Here is a 27,773-nt window from a genome sequence, read left to right on the forward strand (position 1 = left end):
AGTTGATGGGCATTCCCATTCAAATAGTGTGTGTGCACTGTGTCATGTGATTGATTATGTGGGGCGGGGCTTACCTGGGCTTACCCCTCAATATTTTAAGTTGGCACCCCTGGTAAATCACCTGTGGCTTGGGAAGCTATGACTTCTACTCTTCCTCCAGCATGGAAATATCTATATATCTCTCTGAATTTTATTTTTAAATATAATATGGTGGGGATGCCATCCTTCCTATGAAAACTTCCTGCCCCCCATTGGAACTAGATGGGGGCTCATGGGTGTAGCCGGGGGGGCCAGCTGCCCCCCAATTCAAGTAAAGAAACAAATAAAACTAACTGACCAATTGTGTCACACATAACTCGGTCCTGTCCCCTACACACATAAAGCCTGCCCCCCTAAAATAAATCCTGGCCACGCCCAGGTCAGGGCTAGCACCTTCTTAATACTAAGAGGAGGGAAATCCACAAGGGATATAGATTTTGAAAATGGGCAGAAGTGGGAGGGGGGGTTGAGTGAACTTTTTAAGAAAATCCTTTCCAGCACGATTTTCACAGGCCTTTTACTTGTTCGACCCCATTGTCCTCCTCAAGCAGGGCCTCCTTTCCTGACATTGCGCTGTGCATCAGGTGGTGACGAGGGAAGTTGTGTCTGTGGAAAGGAGCTCCTAGCCAGCCGCCATATGCAGCTGTCAGAACGGGAAGCTCTATATAGAGGCAGCTTCCTTCCCCTTTAGGTTATTTGTGGAAGGTGTGCAGTATGTGCAAGAGGGGGAGGCCCTTGAACAGAGCAGCAGGACAACGGAGGCGTTTTTGGAGACCACGCGTAGCTTAGGACTTGCGCAAATGACTTAGAGGGGTGGTCATACCGTAGACTTTATCGTATCACAGAATTGGAAGGGACCACAATTGTCATCTAGTCCAACACAATGCAATTCGGGAATCTTTTGCCCAACATGGGGTTTGAACCCACAACCCTGAGATTAAGGGTCTCGTGTTCCCGGGCCTGGGATTCTCAGCTGTCATACGAAGACCTCTGCTGGTCTAACTACGGTTCCTCTTCCTCCAGATCTTTGCATCCTTTGGAGACCAGCTCTGTCTTCCCCCTCCTCTTGGAATGTTACCCAAAACGGCCCATTGTCTGTGGCTAGACCACCCCATGGAAGATGTTCCAGCCCTGCCAAGACCCTCCTGACTGCCTTGACTTCTAAACGGCACTCAGCTTCCATCTCCGCACATGCAGCCGCTGGGGCCCACAGCCACTGCTCCCCCCCCAAAAAAAACCCCCCTCAGGATACTGTTTTTGTTCCAGAGTTGTAAGTGAAGAGAGTATTAGAACTAGAGCTCTTGCTAAAAAGGGAAGAGAAAATTGGGGAGAGGGGGATCTGAGGAGCTGCCGGTCATCCATTGGACAGAGCAGAGAAAGGATTAGGGGAGAAGGTTTCCTCCTTCTTGGAGGAGACCTGCTTGGTATGCAGAAGGCCCCAGGTTCAGTCCTCGGCATCTGCATGTAACGCTGGGAATTTCCACTGCCTGAAACCTTGCAGCATTCTACCAGTCAGCGTGGACAGTATTGAACTAGATGTACCAATGATTCTGGCTGAGTACGAAGGCCGCTGCTTTCTATCTTCTACTGCTCTCCTAATTTAGAGGGAGTGGGGAGAAAAGGGCTTCCAAGGCCCCCTGAAACCTGCAACTTGTCGTCTTCTGTTTCAGGTGCGGAGCATGGGAAAGGGAAGACAGCCACAGGCAATGTTGCGCTGGTTCTGAAACGGAGCCTCTATCGCTTTAATCCTGGGTACATCAGTGTCGCACCCTCCCGGGAGCTGTGCATTAGGGTGCTGCTTCTAAGGTTAGACAGATTAAGACTATGGGAAATAGGGCAAGAGGTCCCCACCCCTCCTTCCCAGCAAGGTCCTTTTCCACGGAGGAAGATGGGGGTATATTACCGTGCCTCTGGAGTCCAGGTGGGAACACTCAACTTTCCCCTCCCCGCCAAATACCCCACCTCTGTGTCCGCTCTCAGCTGGCTCGGCTACCGTGGCGGAAGCTAGAGCATCTACGGTGCTACTCAGCAAGTGGCACGGCGTCAGTACTCCCAGAGGGTGGCCCGGTGCAGGGTGTCGGCATCGGCGCGCAGGGTCCCGGCTTGGTCGCCGCGGAGGTACTTGCCGTTCTTCCCTTTGATGGCCACCCGGCTGCACTCGCAGAACTCAAAGTAGAAATCCTCCGACATCTCGCCGTCACTGCAGACAGTGCCGTTGGTGGCCACATACCAGAACTTGCCACCGAGGCCTAGGAGCATCGAAGGAGCAGGTGTCAGTGGGAAATAAATAATAATAATAATAATAATAATAATAATAATAATAATAATAATAATAATAAATTTATTTATAACCCGCCCTCCCCAGCCGAAGCCGGGCTCAGAGCAGCTAACAACAAGTGATACAACATTCTAAAATCATTTCATTCTAAAATCAGTTCAAATCAGATGAATGGCAACCATTGGACTAGAGTTCTGTGAAGGCCAATGGCCTGGTGGAACAGCTCTGTCTTGCAGGCCCTGCGGAAAGATGTCAAGTCCCACAGGGCCCTAGTCTCTTGTGACAGAGCGTTCCACCAGATCGGAGCCACAGCCGAAAAAGCCCTGGCTCTGGTTGAGGCCAGCCTAACCTCTCTGTGGCCCGGGACCTCCAAGGTGTTTTTGTTTGAAGACCGTAAGGTCCTCCGTGGGACATACCAGGAGAGGCGGTCCCGTAGGTACGAGGGTGCTAGGCCGTATAGGGCTTTAAAGGTTAAAACCTTGCATGTAATCGAGCGCATAGAGGCACCACCACCTCCCTCCCTCTCTTAAAGGTGCATGGGATTGAAGTTTGTGGCAGGTAGTGATCCGTTTGGGGGACAAATCTGAAGTTCTAGGAAAGGAAGGATAGAACAGGGATGGGGAACACGTGGCCTTGCTGATGTATCTGGGCTCCCAATGCCCATCATCCCTTGGCCACAGGTTCCTTAAAAGAGCTGCTGAGTCATAACTGGTCCAGTCATCCACACACACACGACTGAGACCACAGCAAAGAACTGGCGGAACCATATCATGCTACCTGGTGCAGAGCAAAGCAAGCCAAGCTGGGCTACAGGGGAAGTCCAAGCAAATACAGTGAAAAAGCAGGGTCCTTGGATTTGTAACAGGGGGGCTCTTCCAGTTGCAAACGTAGCCACCCCCCAGGTCCACATCGAGGCAGTCCCACATAGCTGACTACTTGTGAGGCTCCCCATGTGTCTACAATCCCGAATCGCAGCACGATAAAAGGCCGTAAGTGCTTTTATTAATTTTGAGAAGGTTCTAGGCACTTTAGGGGGGAAAGTAAATTCCGAGGGCCCACCCTTTTGCTGTTCTGCTGTCCTCCCCAGAGAAGGCATCTGAGTGGCTGGGCTTGCCGCCACTCTTCTTGCACTCAGGGGAATTTTACTGTTAAGGAAACAGGGCAGCTGCAGCTTCAGGTACTAGCCATGCCACTTTCTAGAGTGTGGCTGCTTGTCATCAATGGCCAGCTACCATTGAGGGATGAGAGGGCTGCAAAATCCCTAGACTTTTGCCTAGCAGTCTATTGCTTAAACAGTGCCACTGCCCAATCCTCACTGGGCTGCACCCGCATAAATATATATTTATTTGGGTACTCCTGCAAACCTTGGGGTTCCCCCCCCCCCCGTCTGATGATAATTTTTTGGCCTTACACCCAGGATTTGTTATAGGATGGCAATGGGTTCTAATGGTGAGGTTAAAGTTCTCCAAATGGTAGGAACTGCTTTGCACAAATAGCTTACTGTGGTAGCGCATGGGAGGATCTGACTTTGCAGTCAGTTGGAACATAGGAACTTGCCTTATACAGAGATAGGCCGCTGGGTCCACCTACCTCATTATTGTCTACACTGGCTAGCAGAGGCTCTCCAGGATTTTAGGTGGAAGTTGGAGGGGCTGCGTTCACAGCTGGGAAACAAATGTTCTCGTAGCATCCCTCCGACATATGGTCCAAAATTATTTCACTATGTGATGAGCTCCCTCCCCAGCTCCCAGTTTGCAGCCAGTTAGTGAGTTACCTTTGATCTGGTAAGCGCCGTCGTTGAAGATGATCTGGAAGACATCATAGACGGAACGGTTGGCGTCTAGCAAGTTGGAGTTGCGGTGGTAGCACACGAAGCCATGAGCCCCGCGAAGGACCAGGATGGGCCGGTTGATCAGCTTGAGAACAAATTCCTCATCCTCCCCTGTAGTCAGATAACTGTAGGTCAGTGAGTTCGGAAGCTAATGTGACTGTGATGAGCTAGGGATCCAAAACGTGCATTTGTGAATACATTTGCATCAGACTTCAGCCCGAGTGAGTCCAGGATTGCTCTCCCAGCCACATACGTGCTTTCAGTAGCCTGAATTTGCAGATTTCCAGCTAACGTTTTTGCTTTTCTCTAGGAGTTCTGTAAGCAGGATCAGTCCGCTTTCAATTCCCCCTTCCAGTTAAGTTTCTGAGGTTACAACTGGGCTTCATCCTACTTCTGCGAGCTCCTTGCCTTTATTGATCCTAAGAGTTGCAAATGCGGAAGAATCCTGGACAAACTATGTCATTGATTACTCGTTATTTTGAAACTGCTCTGGCATCACCTTAGTGCTCTCCTCCTGCTTTGGCATACTGAATTGGCATCTGCAGCTAAAGCCAGAGTCCGACCGGAGTGGCCTTCCTGCTATTGGGCTCATCTCAGGTGCACCTGGAAGCCATCCAGCTTTAAGCCGCACTAAACAGCTGTGTCACTTTCAGTAGGACTTTGGTGGTCTTTTCTGACACCTGGTAATAGCCACCTGCTCTCCTGACTTGCAAGGTGTGCCTGAGGACCTTACAGCTGCTTAGGATAAGACCATACTTGTTGGCCTGCTGCTGCTCCCTCCCCACTTCCAGTCAAGTAACTTCCAGTTTCAATCTTGGTTGGCCTGTGCTCTAGCAAAAGTGACTTCCTCCCAACTGCCCTGCAAACTCTTCATTTCATTTGTTCTCAATATAGCCTCCTCTGGAACTGCTCAATATCTACGCAGCCTTTTCTCCGCTCTCAGCTTCTGACTGTCCCAGCCACAAAGACCCAGCTATACTTGTAATATATTCCGTTGGCTCATTCGTTGTGATCTTGCCCCACAATGTTCCAGTTTCCATATAACACAGATTTAGGTACTCTCCTGATGCCCATCGAGCATGGTTTTGGCTCGCCTACCTCTTCCAGCCACCATTCTCAATAAGGAAGCTGCAGCAAATGGCGGAAGACGAGCAGCTTTATTGACAACACACAGACTGTGGTCCTTGGTTTATCAGGTTTAAAGGTAAAGGACCTCTGACAGTTAAGTCTAGTCGTGGACAACTCTGGGGTTGCGGCGCTCATCTTGCTTTACTGGCCGAGGGAGCCGACGTTGGTCTGTAGACAATTTTTCTGGGTCATGTGGCCAGCATGACTAAGCCGCTTCTGGCGAACCAGAGCAGCACACAAAAACACTGTTTACCTTCCCACCAGAGCGGTACCTATTTATCTACTTGCACTTTGACGTGCTTTCGAACTGCTAGGTTGGCAGGAGCAGGGACGGAACAATGGGAGCTCACCCCGTCGCGGGGATTCGAACCGCCGACCTTCTGTCCTAGGCTCTGTGGTTTAACCCACAGCACCACCCGCGTCCCTATCAGGTTTAGGCCCCCGTAATTGAGGCAATGGCAAAACCCACCCCCAGCACCCCACTTTAAGACTCACCCACTGCATCACTGACAGCTGCCAGTTGTCCATTCTTCTTGGTGCAGATATATTTGCCATTGCGAGCTTTGAGGGCTACCCGGCGTCCACGCCACTCCATATCAAACATGGTGCTAGCAGATCTGGGGGAACAAAGCAAGGGGGGGAGAGCACTGGTCAGATCGTGAATGATCATTTTGCTCTTTCTTCCCTTTTGTGTATTTAACATACAGAGAGTGCAGCCCTACACACACCTGCATGGGCGTAGGTCTTGCTGAAATCAACAGGGTTTTGTGCACAGGACACCACATTGTGTAGCAGGTGCAGCAAATTGCCACTCTCCCCCATTAGCTTGCTGGCAGGGGCGGGGAGGAATACCTGTGGGGAAATGGGGAGTGGATCCTTGACTGGAAGAACTTGTAAGCCTGGTTCTGGTAATTCCTAAGCTAAGAATACGCTGAGAGGCACCCTGCTCCATCATTCGCAGTGTGCGACTGCCTGGCTCCGATTGGTGAATCTCAGGGTTCTAATAAAAACCAAAATAGATCCCACAAGTCTGTCCACCCGAAGTTTAGAATCTGCAGATAATTCTGAGCTAGATGGACCAATACTCTGGCTCAGTGCAAAGCAACTTCCTAGATTCCCCTAACTGCTTGAAGTTACTGACAATGGCAGTCCTCTCTCCCTCTCTCTCTTACATTCCACTTCTGTCGCTAAAGGTGCTGCTATAGGAATAGAGGACACACAGCAGATTACCCTGGGCTGGAGGCAAGGGCACCAGGGCTGAGGATGCCTGCCTTGTCTGTGAGCATCTAGCACCTTGTTCTTCAACTGGTGAGTTGGGTCCCACTGACTAGTGGCTTGCGCAGCCAACCTAAGATGGGTCACAACCGCTGTAGAGATGTACTATCAAAAATTTAGTAGTGAGCTATATGTCCTATTTTGCAGTATTATTTGTTTCTTATAAGTATGTTTCAAAAAATCCAGCAGTGAGTCCCAAACTCTGTGTTCGAGCTGACAGTGGGTCCCAGGTCTGGAAAAAGCTTGCAAACATCCTAATTTAGCCTGGTTTTGTATGCACACTTTTGCCTGAGACTCGCTAGCTACCCTTGGGAGATGCTGCTCTGCTGCCTTCCCAGTTGGTATCAACGTTGGTGCCGTACTGAACATTATCCTGGATTATCCTGCCTTCTCTGAACGGCTATGCTGTTCACTTCCAGGTCCCTGATTCTCAAACATATGTGCAAATTCTTGTATGCCTGCAATGCTGTGCCCAAACCATGCTTTTCCTTTCCAGACACACAAAAGGAAGCATTGATGGACATTTGTTTAGGCAACTGTATTTGCCTCAAGTCCTGCATGGGGGCAAACCAGAGTCACTGGCTTGCTGCTGTGAAAAATGGGCTGCAGGAACAGATAGCCCCTGATCTGACTCAGTAGAGGTCTTCTATGTGCTTATGCACCCATCACTCCTTCCCAGAAGCCCTGTTCTAAGTCTTGCATCCATTCTCTCCATGCCCTGGCTCCATAGGCGCCGACTCCATGGGGCTTGAGGGGGCCCGAGCCCCCTCAAAAATTCGTTTGGGGGGGCTCTGCCCCCCCAATAATCTCCGGCGCCCCTCCAGCAGAGCGCCATCGCCGCCCCTCCCCCAGCCCAAAATGCACAGGGAGGGGCGGGCTGCATGCCTCCTGCCCTCCCTCCCGAGCAAAAGCTCCACCCAATTTCCTTTGGAGCTGATTAATAGGCGCAGCACGCTCTCCCCTATTCGCTCACGAGGAGGCGGTGCCACTTTATTTGCATATTCATGAGCTTATTTATTATTCATGAGCTTTCCCGGGCCCCCCCAATATTTTTTATAAGTCCGCGTCCCTGCCTGGCTCTCCTTCTGCTATGTCGAGCCAAAACTGCCATCAGACTTCCAAGGCCCCAAATGCTCTAGGGCCCCATTAGTGACATGAGGACATAACCTAACTCACACTTCTGTGGCCGTGGCCTGAATTCCCCCATGCGACACCAAGGTCCAGTAGTTGCCCGTGTTGGAATGGAAGATACACTTCTTGGTTTCTTTATCAATCTGTATCTGGAAGGTTTCGTGGTGTGTCTCTTCATCCTGATTGGCCGAGACGTTGACACCTAGCAGGAAGAAAGGACATGTTTTCATATTGTTTAGATCCGTCGTGCTCCACTGTCAGGCATGAAACCAGATATGAAAACCTGTGAGAAGGGTTCAAGCAGAGGTCCATCTTAGAATCATAGAACTGTAGAGTTGGAAGGGACCCTGAGGATCATACCGTCCAACCCCCTGCAATATGCAGCTGTCCCATGTGGGGATCGAATGTGCAATCTTGGTGCTATCAACACCACACTCTAACCAAACTGAACTATCTAGTTGAAGGCATTCCTTCAGACGCACAAAAGAGAGATGGAGAAGGTGTAACTAATTATGGGGGGGGGGATAAAAAGTAAATATATGGTTCATTAATTACGGGCAGCCCCATAAAATGTGAGTAACAACCAACAGTAAATTCTGAGAATATGAACAACAGAAAAACAACAACACTCTTCCTTTATTTTTGCCTTAAGGGTCACGCTAAATGTGACTCTGTTCACAAAAAATAGCAATTACATGAATTAAAAACAAAAACCCACGTAAATAGGTGTGGGTGGTTGATCCCGATCAAGACCACAGCAATGGGCAATAGGTTAAATCCCTATCCCTCCCACCAGAGTCACTTTTGAGATTGAGGGCGTTATACACAGGAGCCGACTCCTAGGGGCCGAGGAGGCTTTGGGGCCCCCCCCAATAAAATACCTGAGGAGGGCAGCCCCTCAAGTTGATGGGCATTGCCATTCAAATGGTGTGTGTGCACCGCATCATGTAATTGATTATGAGGGGCAGGACTTACCTGGGCCCACCTCCCAATATTTTATTCTAGTTGGGACCCCTGCCCCTATACCTACTACTTATGCAGAGGTGGGGGGAGAAGTTCACACAATTGCTGCTTGAATGTTTAGTTTGGGGCCCCCACTAACTTGCCTCTGCCTCTCCATCCTCGCTGCCTTGGAGGGCTGCTGTTGGTCATCACATCCTTGCTAGCATTCCATAAGGGTTAGGGCACTACACAGATAGCAGGGCTTTATCTCATTCACCCTCACAAAAGCCCTGAGATGTGTGTGACTCACTTTCATTCCATTGTGATGGGGATCTGCAGTAGAGATATAATTATTTTCTCTAAGCCACCCGGTTAAGTCCACGACAAAAGCTAAACTTTAATCCAGGTCCAACATCCTATATGCTAATAGCAAATTCGTTCTCCAAGTGGCGGTGCTTATGCAGCCAAAATTCGTAAGAGGAAGGAATCGGTAATAGGCTTGAGGAATCCCGAAGTTTGCAGAAATACAAATTAAGGAGGGGAGGGAAAGAACCTCAAAGAATCTAATCAGGGCTGAGCATGCTCAGTTGCCATAGAATGCTGAGTGTTTGTTTAGGGGTGGGGAAACTGAAAACTGGGAGAGGATGGAACGGAATATCCTGGGAAAGGGCTGGCTGGAACACTGAACACTGAGCACTCCACGCCGCCGTACTTTGTTGCAGGTCCCTGGTTCTGTCTACTGGACAACGCCAAATAGAAGACAGGTGTGTAGTTTTCAAGTGCATCTCACTGATTTGATTGTCATAGTTGGCACTTGGATTTGCCTCCTGATTGGCTAGAAACCAATTGGACATGTCATTATCTAGTTCTTAACATTCTGTTGGCAAGCATGGGCAGGAAACCACCCAAGAAAACACTTGACTATTCTCTGGTCAGCTCTAGCCAACTCGGGCCTGAGCCCTGTCTACACCACCTCAAATGCAGCCTCCCTACAAACTGCCTATTTTTTTTTTATTTATTAGCCATAGGTGTGTGGTTCACAGAACTTGCTTAGTCAATTCCCCATGAAGCTCACTGCTGGCAGTCAGATCACCAAAGAGTGACTGCAGGCGATTGATTAAGATCTCTCTCTTGCAACCTCCCTCCCCGCCCCCACCTCATGGATTACTCTTCCCCCTCCCCCTCTCTGAAACTAAATGTGATCTGCAATTGTTTTAAAGCTCCAGTTGGGAAGCTCCAATTATATCCCCCCCCCCCCCGAATAGCAGTAGTGGGAAAATTCCCCAAAGCTCTGATCAAAACCATAGCTTCCACAGCTGCTTCAAAGTAAAAGCTGAAACATCAAGAGACTTCATCTCCTGAATCGGTTTCAGCTTTCCTATGCATGCAATGTACATTCACTTACTCTGCAAGCCTATTCTTGACCTGTTCTTTCTTTCTTTCTTTTTAAAATTCCTTGTTCATCTGGCTATAGCGCCACAGTCAGGCTGGCTGGGATGTTGTGCCATTCCTCAACCTGCCCTGATTATTTCCAGGAGGCAATTTCAGCCTGGGACCAGAGATTTTGCAGATCTGTGATCTTTGTCAAAAAAAATAAATGGCCTAATGCGAGTGCTATGCCTTGCTGTCAGCTGCTTCACCCAGGACTGGTTTTGTCCTCCTACCAGATTTGTGACGTAATTTATGATTCCAACAACAGGCAAGTTAGAGGAACTTATCTCTTTAGCATCCCATGTGCCTATTGTTTTAAACGTATGAGGAGCCTAAAGAAATCAGAGGGAAAGAACTAAGTAGCACGTACCACAATCTCCGAAGTAAATAAATTGCCATAAAGCTGACAAACCAATGAACTAACATTAACAAATTTATCCAAATCAAATTGATTTATCAATGATAAATCAAACATTTCCACACACCCTGGCTTTGTCTGTAGCAAAAGGATAGATGATGTCATTCCTCCAAAGATGGCATACATACATTGATTTCCTCACAGCAATGACACTGTAAGGAAGATAATGTTAACAGTGGGCGAACTAAGGCCAGGGCTATGCATATACACTAGCAGCAGTGCTGGATTGGGTCTGCCGATGCAACCACACAGTCCAAGCCTTGCCTGGTTCCTGACCTCACCTTCTCAGTATGCAGAGCTGATGCTACTGCTGGCTAGTTATTGTTGTGGCTTCACCCCACCAGACACTATTCTTCTAAGATACAGATACTGGCCCAAGGTCACCCAGTGAGTTCCATGCAGAGCTGGGGAAATAGCAGCCTAAAATAAATAAATATATGAGGGCCAAAAGTGTTATGAACCTAATGGTTCATTCAACCCTGGTTTTCTTCCCACCAGCCCCTTCAGCCACCACACTTGCAACGTTAGCATGGCGGCTCAGCACTCACCAGGGATCCTCCTGGCATGGTAAAAGTATACAATACAGGTAAGGCCAACCTGGTTTAAATGAGAAGCCACATGGGTAAGTCTTCTCCCTTGCCTGGCATTTAATCAGCTCTTACCTCTGCAACATAGGTCTTTTCAAGTGGATTGTATGATCCACCATAACCAGCTCCTCAGGAGCACACACAACTGGCCAGTGGTTCACTCCCCTCTCTCTCTCCTTCAAAATTCCTAGGAATTTTGATGGGCTACTAAATATTTCCCCCCTGCAGATCAAAGCACATAACTTGTATTTTAATAACTTTTTTCATTCGGCACCAGTATCATAATCAAAACCAGCACCTTATTATGAAAATCTCAGGCTGCAAGTTAGGCCACTGAGGAATAACTCTTTTAATTTGTTCATTTCTAGAAAAAAGAAATAGACTGTGTTAGTCCCTATTATGAAAATCATGGGCCCTCAGCAAAAGTCTTGTTTACCTGCTTGACAATCTGACCCTGGTGAAAAAACTCTGTCATTAGTAAAAATAACTAAATCATGTGCAGGACCATGCATAAACCCATACCCTCCAACAGATGAAAATAGGGATGTCTCATTCCATAATGATAATTTTACTATTTATACCCCACACATCTGACTGGGTTGCCCCAGCCACTCTGGGCAGCTACCAACATATATAAAAACATAGCAAAACATTAAACATAAAAAATTTCCCTTTACAGGATTGCCTTCAGATGCCATGAGGGTTGGATAATTCCATGCTCTCCAACATTTCTCCAATGAAAATAGGGACATCCTAAGGAAAAGTGGGACATTCTGGGATCAAATCAAAAACTGGGACGGCTTCTCTAAATTGGGGTTGTCCTTGGAAAATAGGGACACTTGGAGAGTCTGTAAACCCTTTTCTGTGGACCACCTAAATGGAGCTTGCAGACCACCAGTGGTCCATGGATCACAGTTTGAAAACCTTGCAGTTTGACAATTATACTTTCTCCTGATTGCCTTGGGAGTGTTGCCTTGGGGAAGGGAAAAGTCATGATTACTCATTGTGTGTGTGTGTGTGTGTGTGTGTGTGTGTGTGTGTACTGATATGACACACAGAGAGTCAAGGGTAACTTGTACACATGTGGTGATTGTGGGATCCACAATCTTATCACTTTTTAAAACGACTGTCACTCACTTAGAGACAGGAAGATGGGACTTCCCAGGGCCAGCCTCACCATAAGGCACTCTGAGGTGGCCGCTTCAGACATCAAATGCTGAGGGAGCAAAACTGTATGCCATGTGGCATACCCAGTGAGTATCCCCTAGACTGGCTTGATGCTTTCAAGTGCAGTAGAGGCCTCTGCGTCAGAGTTGAAGCAGGATTCAAATGCCTGTCTATTCAGCTTTGACGCACAATCAGCTTTCGTACACAGAAGGGGGTAGCACTGTCTCATCCTTTGCCACAGGCAGAAAAACATATTGGGCTGGTCATAACACCTTCCTTGGAATCCTCTGCCTGAATCAGTTTTGCTGCTTCGCATTGTTGCTGCCCTTGTCTGCAGGGTTTCATTTACCAACAGACTCCACAGCCAACCTTAGTGGGCAAGCTACATTTTCTCGATGCATCCCATAAGCACCAGCCATGGTCAAGTCCACTGTATAGCCTTCTCCATCCTGATGCTCTCCAAATGCTTGGGAGTACATCTTCCATAATCACCAGCCAGCGCGGCCAATGGTCAGGGATGATGGGAGTTGTAGTCCAACAACATCTGGGAAGGCTGGTGTGGTGGACCCCTGCAGGCAAACTACTTTTGATTAGATTCCTCAGTGCAAGGAACCATATACCTGGAGGGAAGGTATTCATCAGAATCTCCACACAAACTCTTGTCAAACAGGTTACAATTGACAAGGAAGATGGCTAACCCTCCAAGCTGAAGGGGCATTAACGATCCCTGCTAAAATTATGCCCACCTCACTGAGCCATAGGCACCCCCTTCTCACACTCCTGCGTTGCTAGCAAATCCTCCAACAATCACTTTAATTATCCTCATTAATCTGATTGCTGTTGTTTCCATCTGGCTGACACACAAGCCCCCTATTAATAACTTGCCAGCCAATGTCACCAGCTCCTAAGTGGCTTGGAACAGGCAAAGGAGGTCTGTGAGCCTCTGTGTTGGCTGTTGCTCACTGCCAACAAAGCAAGTCTCTTGCCAACCTACTGATATCTCTGGCATCCCACCATCCCAATGGGTATGGCCAGACCTGGCAAAAATGCAGAGGGAAGGCTGTGGCTAGTATCTATAGGGCCAAGCGGGATGAGATTGTAATAGTTTGACAATATAATATTAACCCTAGCAGAAGAGACTAGCTTCTGGGCCTGTCAGCCACATCCAAGCTCTTCCCGCCGGAGGGCAGTGATAAACATTGCTGCGTTTCATCAGCATAAGACAGGTTATGACTGAACTTAAATTTGGGATAATCCTATTCAAAGAGATGAAGTGGCTGGTTGGAACAGCTGGCGGGGGGAGACTGGGGCAAAGGGGGTCGGAGGCTGGGATTAAGGAGATACAGAGGGAACCATTTAGGAATTCGCAAGCACATCCTGTGGGTAGCTTCAAATCATTCAAGTTGAAGAGCCCGTGCAGACCAAAGTGCAGTTGATTAATCCCCGTAAGTAGCTGCTCTTGTAATTGGCCTACTCATATGAGCGGCAAAGCTTCTGAAATGGGGACACAACACAACAATAAACCCAACCCCCTCCATATAATCTATGGAGGTTAGCCACTACGACCAGGACCCATATGTTGGTTTTGCAAGTATAGGAGTTTTGTTTTGTTTTTAATTGAACATATTAGAGTTTCTGAAATAAGAGGTCACTGACGGTGACAATGGATTAAAAACAAAACATCAATATGCTGAAGAAGTGTTGAATGCTGCAGCAGCCTACTAGGGGAGTTGCCAATGAATTAAAAAAAAGTCACTAAACAGCAGAGAAGAATTGGCCTCACTCATCACCAGCAACGTCACGGTCCCTATTCAGAAGGTATCTGCAAGAGGATACTGTACCTGCTTGATCAATGCAAGAGACTACCTGGTCCGACCTTTCGTTACCCACAGTGGCCAGTCAGATGCTTCTAGGAAGCCTGCAAGTAGACTATGAAGAAAACAACCTCTGCCACTTGTTTCTCACTCCCCAGACAGTCCACACCAACTAGTATCAGTGGCAGCCAATTTGGTGGGGCAGAACCGACACAGACACTGCTGCAGCTTACTATATCAATTTTTCAGGTCACTTTCTGTTCCTTTTGTCTCTCATCTCCCTCTGACCTCACAACTCTACATTCCCCAACACCTCCACCATGTTTACCAATGCAGGGTGATACTTCAATGCATCTGATGAAATGGTCTGTGGCTCCTGAAAGCTTATGCCACAGTAAATGCGTTTGTTTTTTTAAGGTGCCACAATACTCTCTGCTATTTTTAGAACTGCCTTCCATGCATTTTCCTAATCCTCTTTGTAAAGCTGTCTAAACTAGTGCTCGTTGACACATAGTGTGGCAGCAAATGTAGCCTAGGACACGCAAGAAGACACACCATGGAAAGCATGCAAGATTAGAAGTGGGCACGTTGGCCATAGGAAGACGACTGCTTTCCCAGAGACAAAAAGCTGCATTTTAGGAGTTGAAGAAAAGCAAAAGCCACCTGGGTTCCATGCTATGAATGAATAACAAGTATGCTCTACTTTTGTTTCGCCATAAGCAGATGGTCTGGTGAGGCCCACTGCTTTATAAGTATACAACTGTGTGCACGTTCAGTTTTAAGAGGAATACACACCACAGCAATTTCTACGTAGGGTCAGCTACATCTGTGTTCACACACACCCATGAACTAGAAGACATTTTTAGGCTAAAGTGGAAAAGAACGATTGGTTCAAGAAAGCATGGCTATACTGTACTGTAAACAGCCTATTAAATGACCTAGGGAGGAGGGGAAATAATAAAGTTTCTTTTGATGATCATGGTGGGATTGATTGATTGATTGGGGGCATTCACTTGTTTCAGCTTCTCCACACACGTTATCTCAGATCCTTCTCAACACTTCGCAACCACCCTTCAAAGCTAAGGCGTGTCCGCAGGGGTGTTATGTCCATATCGCAGATGAGTAGCTGAGGCTTAGAAAGAGCAGCTTGCCTAAGAGCCTAGTGGTAAATTCGTGGCTGAGGAGAGGTTGGAAACGACAACTTCCTGTCTAACAGCTTACAGTGAAATTTCCCCCTCCCTCAAAATAACAGGTGGGAAAGAACCTTACTAATTTCTGCGGAGGGATAAGCACTATTTTTGCAGTTTGATGTATGACACTTTGGGCCACAAAGTAAAAAAAGTTCCCTTCCCTCACAAGACTTGGATTTCCCCCTTCCCCGTTCTTTCATTGGGTTACGGACGGAATGGCCTTTCAAGCTTGACCGGAAGATCACGTTATACAGTGATCTTCTGGACTTTTTGTTCATGGGAGACTGGGTAGCTCCTCTTTCCCCCAGAAATTGGCTTAGGCCAGGTTGCTATAGTAACGGACACAAGCCCTTTGGCAGCGTGGCATTTCCTGTTGCCACCTGTTACTCACTCAGCTCCCATCTGGTTGGTTTATGTACCGCTAGGGTTTGTTTGCCCATCGCATGATTCCTAAGCTAGCTGAGGAAGAATACCAGTGTGGTGTAGTGGTTAAGAGCCAGTGTGGTGTAGTGGTTAAGAGCGGTAGTCTCGTAATCTGGGGAACCGGGTTCGCGTCTCCGCTCCTCCACATGCAGCTGCTGGGTGACCTTGGGCCAGTCACACTTCTTGAAGTCTCTCAGCCCCACTCACCTCACAGAGTGTTTGTTGTGGGGGAGGAAGGGAAAGGAGAATGTTAGCCGCTTTGAGACTCCTTAAAGGGAGTGAAAGGCGGGATATCAAATCCAAACTCTTCTTCTTCTACAATGAAGTGGGTCATCTTGAGGAAATCAGACTGCATCATCTGATTTTCATACAACATGCAAATACATGTACAGTTCATTTCAAAAGCGCTCGTTGGCTGTTGTAGAAGCTGAAGATCTTCCTTCTTAAGCTTTAAATAAAGCAATTTTTCTCCAGTTGATGACCACTGACCACTTGTGTACTCTTCGGATCATTTAATTCATTAAGGATTGAAACACACACGACTGCAACCTTTTTGCTGGCAAAACGTATTTACCCAAATTTTAAAGGAAAAACATGCAATACACACCAAATCCCCTCCTTCACCTCAGAAACAAAGCAACCTCCTGCATATTTGCCTCCACAATGTCCAAAGAAAGAAAAGGGAGAGATCAACATGTTGTTTTTCCAGAAACAGCTACCTTTGAACAAGGCATCTAGAGTCTTACCACACAATGCAAGATTTAAATTTCTAGTATAGTTCCCTTTTCAGAATATGGGTTTCTATTTGATTTTAAATTAAGGTTCCTGTCCTCGTGACCCTCATGATTCCACACAGAGAAAAATGTAAAATGAGGATGGTATTTGTCATAGTTTTGGAGATCATATCAGGGCAGAGTGAAAATGAAAAATTTCAGGACATACGTTTCATGGCCCTAGGATGACCAGGCGAAATTCCTACTTCTACTAAGCTGTTAATAAAGAGTACAGAAGCACTGTTCTCTTTTGCATCTGGACACCCTAGAGGCCCCCTATTCCTTGTTTTTCCATATTTAGGTCCATATTTGAAATCCCATAAGCACTTCCATGTGAGTAAGTCCCACAGAATGCATATCTCTGAGTAGATATGAATAAATTTACACTGTGCTTAATCCCCTCCACATTTTCCCACTCACTTTCCAAATTCAAAAAAGGTAACTGGAAGAAAATGCAAAGGTGCTTTATATAGATATAAAATCAAATTGCACTCCATTGTCACAGCTGACAATCACTGTTGTTAAAGGGGTCCCTATAGGAGCCAATTCAAAAGTTGACAGCCTTAACCTGCTTCTGAATTGGGGCATTTAAGAGCCGCCAGAACCTCAGAAGAGTGATGGACTAGAATCATCTCCCAGAGCTTGGACTCTTAAAAACAGCATTAAAAAGAAGAAGGGTCCATATCCGATCACTTTTCTCTGGGGCAAGAGGAGCGGCTTCTGGGAGAGCATGCTTAAATCAGTCTTTTTTCCTCTGGTTGGGAATATTTGATTATTATTATTATTTTTAAAAAGGCTAATTATCAATGCCAGGCAATGTGAATTTTAAATTTGCATTTATTTAAATGAATTAACATGCAAACATCTGGTAACTCTGCGGGGAAGCTAAGAAAATAATTACGCTAATCACTGTGAGAGAAGAGGCCCGTACTGCATTACAGTAATGAAGGCCAGATAAGCAACTAAGGGCAGGAATACAGTGGATTAGCTGCCCACCTAATACAGTTTAGACACACTTTTGTAAAACAGGACAAAAGGGGTATATTAAACAATGGCCAAAGGTGCAATTTTCCCACTCTTTTAATGCATAGTTAATCCAGACAAGCTGTTGTGTAGATAGGAAAGCCGATCCGGACATGGGGCTACAAGTGGTTGGGATGGGGTGGGTGTTGTGCAGTCCCCTGTAAAGACCAAGTGTAAAGCCTGGGCTTGGTGCTATCTATGGAAGCACAAATGACTGTGGTTGCTTTTTACCTACTGCACTCTTATTTAGAGAAAGCAGACCTTGCCTCCATCAAACATCCAGACTAGACTACTGCAGTGTGTTCTATGGGGTGCTGCCCTGGAAGACAACCCAGAAACCTCTGCTGGTATTCAGGGTGTCTTTTGAGGGTGAACATTTAGACCATATTATATACCAATACTGTGCCAGCTTGCCGGAGCATTTCCAAGCCAGATTCCAAATGTTAGCTTCGAGTTCTAGAGCCGTAAACCAGGTGGGGTCACTAACGTGGTGTCCACAAGCGAACATGGGATTCACAAACACCTTCCCTGGTGTTTCCCCTCCCTCTGCTGAAATTAGACTTGAAATAAGCACTATATTGTAGCCCATAAGTTAGGCTGCAATATGTGCTTAGTTGCAGTGTGTATGTGAGGCCCACAACAAGTTTCTCTCGTTTGCCTATGTATTTGCCCTTAGGGCCCCCAAAGGCTGGCCACCTATGTCTTAAATAGCCCAGGACTTGGTTCTGTGAAGGACCATGTAACAGTCTGAGCCTTAAGATCAGACCACCAACACTGCCTGGAGATGGCCCCATAAGGCAGTATATAAATATTTTACACAAATAAAGATCAGTTGTGTACACACCATACATTTAAAGCATACGCACACACACAAAAAGAATAATGGGAAATACAGTTTACCCTATGCTGAGCTACAATTCCCAGCACCCTTAACAAGCTACAGTTCCCAGGATTCTTGAAGGGGTGTGTGCTTTAAATGAAAGGTACATAAGCAGGTGTGCACCAGATATAGGGCCTTTTCAGTGGTGGCATACCGGAACTGTCTTCCAAGGGATTTGTAACTGGCCCTGTCAGGGCCAACCTTGAAAAAGCCTTTGAAGAACCATCTGTTCTGATTGGCTTTTAATTAAGATTATTTTATTAAGGTAGCTGTTCTCTCAGAGTATTGGTTTTAGGCTGCTAGTTATTGGAGATTGTTCTTTTAACTCTTTCTATGTTGGGCTGTGTATTATTTTAAAGATTAGTTAATTTATAGTAACTGAATGCTAGTTGTTTGCTATTGTGCTGGTCAAAATTTGTGTTATGTACATTATTTTATTGGAATTGCCTTTTTATCTGGTATACATTTGCATGCCACCTGGAGAGGACATTGCCCTGCAAAGCAGCCTAAAACCCTTTAAATAAAAATAAATTTAAAAATAGAAATAAATGAACACGTGGGCTGGGAATTCTAAACAACGTTGGCACTTCGGAAATGAAGCCGATAAGAGACCAGCCCATCAGTTTGTCTTCATGTCACAAAAAAGTTTCAGCTATTTAATTTCTTCCTGCCAGGCTGCTTTGAAGGCACAGGATCAGGGCCAGCTTTTCTTTAAAAGAACACAACCCTAGTTTCAGAGTCCAGAAGCAGAGTGTGATTACTCCAGATCAATTTGCTTCACCTGATTCATTTGTCCACCAGCTTTTTATCCCTCTTCTTACTGGCTCATGAAGACAGTGAAGCTTTCCCTGTCGTGAAGATAGTGATGAGGAAAGCTTGACTTGCTTAAGTTTGTGTGAGAACCCTGTTTGAGGCACGGGAGCTGGGTTAGCATAAAATGCGGCAACCATGGCAGAAACAGGGCACAGCCTTTTCTGTTTTCAACAGACTGTTGGTGTTGCAGTTAAGCAAATGGGTTGGGAGGGCGATTCTTTGGTTATCGTTAGGTGTAGTGTCAAGGCTTGCATGAGGCCTTCCAAATCCTGTGGTGGCACTTGAAGAGAGAGAGAGAAAACGAAGGAAGAGAATGAATGGAGAATGGATGGATAAAGGGAAGAGACGTGGGTGCTTGTGTACACCTGTGGTAGAGGAGGAAGAGAGAAAATGAAAGGATGGTGGATGAATAGAGAGGGAGAGGGAGAGCTAGAGAGAGAGAAGGGCTGTCCCACCCAATTTTTGCATTGGCCTCACCTGCCACCTGCAATAGGCATCCTCCAGCCCCAATTGAACAAGGCCCTCAACCCCAGAAAGGTTGCCCCCCTGTGTTTAAAGCTATAGTCCGTGGCCACTATAATCACCCAAAGGTGCCACAGGTCAGGAAAAAAGCATGGCGTAATGGTTAGAGAGTTGGACTAGGACCTGGAAGACCAGGGTTGAAATCCCCACTCAGCCATGAAGCTCATAGGGTCACCTTGGGCCAGCCGCCATCTCTTAACCTAACCTACCTCACAGAGGATGAAATGAGGGAGAAGAGAACCATGTACACCACCTCAAGATCCTTGGAAGATCAAGGTGGTATATAAATGCAATAAATAAATGAAAATAAATAGGAGACTACAGTTAGTTTTCTCTTAGATGCATGGGAAGTTATGGGGGAATAGCCTTCTCCCTCTGGAAAGAATTTCAGAACGGGGGGGGGGGGGGACAAACCAACCTTGGGGAAAGAATATTTTCTCAACGTGAAACCATCACTCTGTAGCACCTTCAGACATTTGGGACATAGCTTTGTTGGGGATTGCTGCTGCTCTTTTGTTTGGGGGCTGATTGAAATGTGGTCCTTAAGGGCCAGTTCTGGAGCCATATGGGAAAGATGTAAGGTTGGAGTTGCCTTTCATTCTTTACCCATAAGGCCTTTCGGAGCGCCATTGATCTCTGGGCAGGGGGAGGTCGCCTAGAATGGTTCACTGAAGAACATTTCCTAGAAATGTTGGGGTAGGACATGGGAATCGTAGGAATGGGCAACTACAGCTGTGAATGTGAACAGCCCCTTCAGGGACACTGGGCAGATGTTTGATGGACGGCACTAAAAGCAACCTAGGAAGAATGAAAGAGAGATGGCTGCACCGACTGATAGGAAGAAGGTTATAAAATTGATTATAATTTTTTAATACCAAGGACAGCAGTAGATGATGGAATCCAAGTGCCATTGCCTAATTGTGTTGAAGGAAGTTAAATGTAACGAGCACATCATCTGTCCACACGCCACTCAGATTAATAGTTGTTGCTGGAGAGAGCTTGTAAAAATCTCAATCCATTCCAGCAGGGCCACTCTCTGGTGTACATGCACAGAATCAGAGGCCTGTAAATTCACATGAGTGTCGTTCTTGCTAAACAGCCGCCAGACCCACTGGCTTATCTATGGAGCCACCATGCCAGTATTAGCAAAACCACAGGAGAGTGGGTTCTGCATCTGTCCCTGTGCCCCATCCTTTGAATATAAGACAGAGCCTGCAACTGTTCTTGTTTCTTAGGCAGCAGGGATGCCTGCTGACATACTGATTATCATGTGGACGAGAAGCACTTCCAATCTGACACGCTGCCATAGAAGCTGTAGCAAAACATACAGAGCAAAGCAGACTTTCCTCTTCTCCACCGGCGCCACTGCACTTGTCCTTGGCTTTCAGACCCTGCACTCATCTCTTCCCCACAACATCTTCCTAGATCCTTATTTGTGCAAATGAGCACAACACACCTGCCCTGTACTAGAAACAGATAATCGACTTGATGGAGACCAGCAAGGAACCATAATAGACGCCATGAGACACATCTTTCCTTCCCTATCCAAGCATGAGGATTAGGGAAGCAGCTCCTGAAGCAAAGAAGCATCAGAAAACTGATGGTGGCAACTACCATCATCAACACCCCCCACCATATGCATTCAGTGAGTCACCTGTGGCTAAGAACAAGCGTATTACTATTGTACAAAGCGGACGAACAAACAAGACCCATATTATGGCTATGGAACTAGAAGGGGAGAGGAATATTCCCTGGCTATGCGTAGTCCCACAGAGCAGAAAGGTTTACCTTGCCGGATGGAGACATATCTGCCATTGGAGGCCACGAAAACTACTTGCGGGTGGCTCTCTTCCAGATCAAAGAGTTCATCTTTGCCCGGCTTGGAGCTCCTGCCAGATTTTAGAGTGCCGGTAGGTCCCATGGGCGCCAGGTATTTCCCATCGCAATCCTTGAAGGCCAGCTTGCCCGCCTTGAATTCCAGGGTGTAGCCTGCACGGGGGTCAGGCTCCTTGACCAGAGTGCCATCGTTGCGCAGGTAGCGGTTGTCGCAGGTTCTCAGGCAGTACTTCTTGTTCTGGAAGGTGAGGGTGATGAGCGAGTCCACACCCCAAGGGATGTTGCTGTCGGTGGAGATCTCGTCCTCCTGCGCGCTGAGGTGCGCATACCTTCTCCTGCTCACGCTCAAGAGGTTGGCCTGGGGGTGGATAGCCAAGTGCACAGCCCAGAGCTCCGTCTCTGTGATGGTCTGGGCAAAGCAGGACAACCTGTCTTCGGAACCGCCAAAGAAACGCTTGTAGGGTTCCGACTGGAGCGCCCAGCGCCCGTCCGACTGGGTGACAATGACAAAACGCCCATCACCTCCCGGCTTCTCGGCTTCACACGAGACCTTGCCGTCCTTGTCGGCAGATAAGTACCTACCTAGGTGGCTCTTCAGGAAGACCACGGAGCTGTCTCCGTCCTGCTCCAGGGTCCATATCTGCTTCCTTTTCAGGCTGGGCGCTGAGGCGTTGACCTTGTAGCCAAAGCTCTCTGCCGTCAGGTACCTGTTGTCAGAGTTAATCAAGCCAAACTGGATCTTCAGAAGCTGGTGGATCCCATTCGTTGGCATCTTCTGTCCGGACAGCGGATATAGTCCCAAGGACTGGGGTGGGCGCCTAAGGTCTTCCCAGTCCTTCGTTGGGGGTACGGAAACGTGCACGCTCACATAGGCACAGCCGAGTGAGCCGAGCGATCTGGATTAGTGCAAACGAACCTTACACCTCAGTCAAAGACCCAATGACGTGCACCTGCCCCAGTTCCCAGTCTCTTTCTCTCTCTGTGTGTGTGCACCAGCTCTTCCTACATTTAATCTTCTGCCCGTAAAGCCAATCTCGTTTGTCTGCCTCGTCCCCCCTGCTGGCAGTGCTGCTGCCTCCTGCGTGGCTCACACTGACCTCTTCCTCCTCCTCATCTTCTCCGGCGTGGCGAGGGGGTGGGGTGCGGATGGAGAGGAGAGAATGCTCAGGAAAAAATGTACATGCTTAAGCACCCGCAGCCTTGCTTAATTAGCGCAGCTAGGATTACAAAGATTTCAATGAGCTGCCGGCCTCCTGTAACCAATAGTGGGGCTTCTACAGAAGCCACAAAGAAGGGAGGGGGGCTTTGACAGGCTACACAATGGCCTTTTGATGAGACCTATTCTTCCGCTCCGGCCTGCTCTCTGCGCTTGTAGCGCTCTGCACTGTATCTGTGTCTCTTGTTTGCGTTGTCTCCCTTCTTCTAAGGCTTGATCCACCCCAAACGCCTTTCCATCCCACCGCTAAGGCCAAAACGCTCAAGCGGCAACTCAATCTGCCGCCTCTCCCTGGTGGAGGATTTATTTTTCTTAGCGCCGCTTTGGTTAACGTTACCGTGGGCTCTCTGATTCCATGCGGCAGGTCACCTCCAAGCCGAGAGTGCCTGCCTGGCCCAGCCTCTAATCTCCTTAACAATTAGCTGGGCATTTCTATTAGTGTAAACCTTTCATCCTCCTTTGGCCCCTTTGCCTCCATCTGTTCCGTAACCCCAAATCCACAGCTCTGTCAAAAGGATAATAGTGGCCTGGCCCCCCCTAGGAAACCGATGGGGCAGCCTAGCTGAGAGGCCTAGCTCAGAATCGAACCAGGGTGGGAAGAAGGCAGGCTGGGCCGTCCGGGGCTACACTGCAGCTCAGATAAATGCAACTTGAAAGAATGGGGATGGATTTAGACCCAGCAAGTTGGAATCTGCTGAAGTAGAAGTTGTTGAATGACAGAGGTGAAAGCCACCCAGAATAGCTTGGCTGTCCTAGCTGCCTCTGTAGACAACAGCAAGGCCTGCTCTGCTCTCCTCCACCACCCGCCGCTGCCATGACTTCAGAACAGATACTTTTTAAGATCCTTCCATTTAGCCAGAGAGAGAGTTGCTAACATATGGGAGGGTTGGGTTGACAATACCACAGTTGACAGTTAGCAAAAATAGGGTTGGGGAAAACATGTCGGCAGATGGCGAAGGCCCAGCGGTTCTTATGAAACAGGCAGCAGCGAGATCCCAAACGATCGGAATAAATCTGACCCACAAAATGCACCACTCCTCTCTATGTCCCCGACTAAGGCTGATGTCCTATGTTCACTGAGCCCCATTGAACACAGTGGGACATATGTCTGAGTAAACATGCAAGTCACGCTGTGCAAGGGAACAACTTGTTTGGATCCGCTGACTTTCCTTCTGTCGATGGCTTTCCCGACTCCATCTTCGCTCTGCAGTCTCTTGAAAATCTGCCTCTGAGACTTTAAGTGACACTGAGGGGCATGGTGTCTGGATGCAAAAGTGGCCAGGGTGCCTGCAACTTTAATAGTTGTGTAGAAGAGGGGATTTTAGCGGGCGCAGCTTGCATTACACAGCTATTAAAGGTGCAGAAGTCCTGCCTGCTTTTGCATTTGGCTACCCTTATTGAGAATGTTGTGGGATATGGTGCGAGGGGGCTGCAGATGAAGGAGGCTGCAGACATCACCTCCATCATTGCATGGAGGCAAGAGAGATTTGCCCAAGGGAAACCTAACAGGTTCCTTGTTTGAATCAGAAGTCTATGAACTGCATCCTAGCATGGGGGCTCTTCCACTAGCTGTTTGAGTGAGCAGCTCATGCTTTGCAAATATATCCTGCCCAATATGTCTCTAGTCCACCGAAGAAGATGCTCAGGTCCCAAACAACGGGATTGGGGGAATATGAGTGGTATGTTGTGTGTGTGGGGGGGCTCTCTTCAACAACTCCATTTAGAAAATCTTTTTTATTAAATAGCAGGCTACAGCTTTCTCAAATAAATTAAATAATGGAGAGCTTTTGACGTTGTTCTGCAATACCCCATCTCTCAGGAAACATGCCTGATGCAAGTATTAAAGCAATAGGAACCTTTTCATTTATTGCATCCGGTCGCCCTACAAAGTTGCAATATATTCTCTGAATATAATCAGCATTCCCTTTCCAATTACGAGGATCTGGCACTGTGGTTGAAAGCCATCCTCTTCCCATATCTTCATCCCGAGTCAAATTTGCAGCAACTTAGTTTTTCACAGCAAAAGGTAACATTTTAGTGGATCCTGCCAACCTCTTTACAGCACTGTGGTTTGCCTCTGAAAGAAGCTGCCACAGCAACCTTAAGAAGGGAAATCAGCAGCGGTGCATGGGAAACAGTGGGGTGGATCATACAGCCAATGTCACTGGGATGGTGTTGTCACTGTTAAAATGGCAGCCACAAGTTACATATTTTTAGTTGTCAGCCTGCTGTCAGCCTACATTGACAGCATTTTGTTCAGATATAGACAGCCTTTTCTAGAGGGCAGAATTCAGTGGAAGTGAGTTGTTGTTACTCCAGCTGCCATCAGCACCAGCCAGCATAGTCAGTGGCTAACGTCCAATACAGGTTCCCTATCCCTAGTTAAAAATTAGAGACGGAACTGTTAGAACCAAAAACTAAGATACTTTCGAGAATGTACAACTTGCTGCTTAAATGGAACACACAGGATGAGACAGTTAAATCTGCCATGATAAAATGGGCACAGGATATTGGGCACAACATTATGTTTGAGGACTGGGAAAGGTTATGGAACACCGGAATGAAGTTCACGGCATGTAATGCCTTAAGGGAAAACATTATGAAAATGATATACCGGTGGTACATGACCCCAGTTAAGTTGGCTAAGATATATCACCTGTCTGATAACAAATGTTGGAAATGTAAAGAGGCTGAAGGGACATTCTTCCACCTCTGGTGGACCTGCCCAAAAGTGAAGGCCTTCTGGGAAGTGATTTATAACGAGTTAAAAAAAGGTATTTAGGTATACCTTTCCCAAGAAACCAGAGGCCTTCCTCCTGGGCATGGTGGACCAGAAGGTGTTAAAGAAGGATAGATCTTTGTTTATGTATGCTACTACAGCAGCAAGAATCCTCATTGCAAAGTACTGGAAGACACAAGATTTACCCACGCTGGAGGAATGGCAGACGCAGTTGATGGACTACATGGAATTGGCTGAAATGACTGGCAGAATCCGAGATCTGGGAGAGGAAATAATGGAAGAGGACTGGAAAAAATTTAAAGACTATTTGCAAAAACATTATAAGCTGTATGAATGTTAAGAATGTGCACGATTAGGAAACTTTTGCTTCAGCAACTCGACTAGGTGAACCCAAAACTAAGTTATAAGAATGAAGAAGTGGAAACATGAAATAATTTTATTATGTTTATTTTAAGTGTACAAACATTGGGATATAACATTGGGAATTTAGAAACATGATAAGTGAAAGATACAGTAAGTTACGAAATAAGGTAACAAATTGCTGACGTTTTTATTACAGAGAATGCAGGGTTTGGAGGATGCGGGGAAGTCCAGTTGGAATGTTAAAAATATTATGGAAAGTTGGATTGTTATACATTTCTTTTTCTTCTTTTCTTTTTTCTGTATTCTATATTCTTGACTGTAAGGAAAGAAACTCAATAAAATATTTATTAAAAAAAAAATTATGTGCTGAAGAAATGTTTGATCAGGTGCACATGTGACGTAGGGTAAGGCCCAAGACAACTTTCCTTAGCCATGGGGAAGAGAGAAGGTGAAAGGGGGAAATTCACTACAGAGGCTTTGTGAAGGTGGAAGGACACAGGTCAGGAAAAAACCACCCACATGCCAAGCTGTCTTAAGCATATGTGGCGCTGGGGTGCAAAGATCCGCCCGGTGCCCCCCCCCCCCGGTTGCCTCGTCCCAGGCGCGCAGGAGGGCGTAGCCAGCCAGCCGCCTCAGCGTCTCACTGGCTTGGTCGCCCCCGAAATCGTGGCGCAGAGCAGAAGAGCCCACTGCGGTGCTCCAACCAACGGGTGGGTTCTTCCCCAGACTCAACTCTTGGGCCCCAGACTCTTGGCCTGGTGCCCTTGAGAGCCCGCACCCCTAGCCCCTATGGGTAAGACAGCCCTGCCCACATGAAACCTAGGAGAACAGACTGCACTCACCATACTATTGGGGACTGCAGATATAATGCAACTCATGAGGTAAACATTTTTGTCATTGGTCAATTGCCCCCCAAAATTCACCAGAATGGGAAACTGGTCAAACATTGGTTAAAAGGGGACTCTGAATTTTGGCTCAACCCTACCTGATACATCAGTGCTTGAGATGGCATGGAAAGACCTTCTTCATTCCCATAAGGCCCAATAAAGGTAAAGGTACCCCTGCCCGTACGGGCCAGTCGTGTCCAACTCTAGGGTTGTGCGCCCATCTCACTTAAGAGGCCGAGGCCCAGCGCTGCCCGGAGACACTTCCGGGTCACGTGGCCAGCATGACGAAGCTGCTCTGGTGAGCCAGCACCAGCGCAGCACACGGAAACACCGTTTACCTTCCCGCTATAAAGCGGTACCTATTTATCTACTTGCACTTAGGGGTGCTTTCGAACTGCTAGGTGGGCAGGAGCTGGGACCGAAAGACGGGAGCTCACCCCGCCACGGGGATTCGAACCGCCGACCATGCGATCGGCAAGCCCTAGGCGCTGAGGTTTTTTACCCACAGCGCCACCCGCGGCCCTACATAAGGCCAAATACCTTCCTGTTAATTTGCTCATCTCCTCCATCAAGTTTGCCTTATTCCTCTCTACCCATCCTAGCTTAGAAGTGCCTTACAATCCGAGTCTTCATTCCACCTCCTGGCTGCTGGATGGAGGAAGTCAGTTATTGTCTGCAGTAGCCTGCAAGGGTATTGATTTCTCCCTTTTGTGCTGGAACAAACAGGAAGCTTGCCCTGCACGTGTGAACCTGGTGCCACAGAATCAACCTCCCAGCTGTAGCTGGGAAGCCCTTTGTTTCTGATGAGTGGAGAGTTCCTTCACTTCTGCTTGAAGGAAACCACAGATATTTCCGCTAGCACAGCCTGTTTCCGTCTTAATAGGATATCTTTCTCTCCCATCCAGCAAAGTCAAAATATGTAAAAAGCTGCCACATGTTCTGTTATGTCTCTCTGTTTTGTTTTGTTTTGTTTTGTTTTGTTTTGTTTTGTTTTGTTTTGTTTTGTTTTGTTTTAATAGTGGGTCAAAAAAACAATGAAAAATGAGAAGGATTTCAACACACACAC

The 27,773-nt window shown here is 47.3% G+C and overlaps 1 protein-coding gene across 1 annotated transcript; it reads right to left on the bottom strand.

The window, feature by feature from the left end:
- Positions 1 to 853: 853 nt before the first annotated feature.
- FSCN2 (fascin actin-bundling protein 2, retinal) lies at positions 854 to 23,112 on the bottom strand. Its single transcript, XM_028714235.2, has 5 exons — positions 21,454 to 23,112; positions 7,728 to 7,884; positions 5,772 to 5,893; positions 4,092 to 4,259; positions 854 to 2,288 (listed from the first exon to the last, which is right to left on the bottom strand). Exons 1-5 carry the CDS (start codon positions 22,271 to 22,273, stop codon positions 2,083 to 2,085), a joined length of 1,473 nt encoding a protein of 490 aa, XP_028570068.2. The 5' UTR covers positions 22,274 to 23,112; the 3' UTR covers positions 854 to 2,082.
- Positions 23,113 to 27,773: the final 4,661 nt, after the last annotated feature.

Source organism: Podarcis muralis, chromosome 2 (genome assembly GCF_964188315.1).
Source record: "Podarcis muralis chromosome 2, rPodMur119.hap1.1, whole genome shotgun sequence".
Taxonomy (NCBI): domain Eukaryota; kingdom Metazoa; phylum Chordata; class Lepidosauria; order Squamata; family Lacertidae; genus Podarcis; species Podarcis muralis.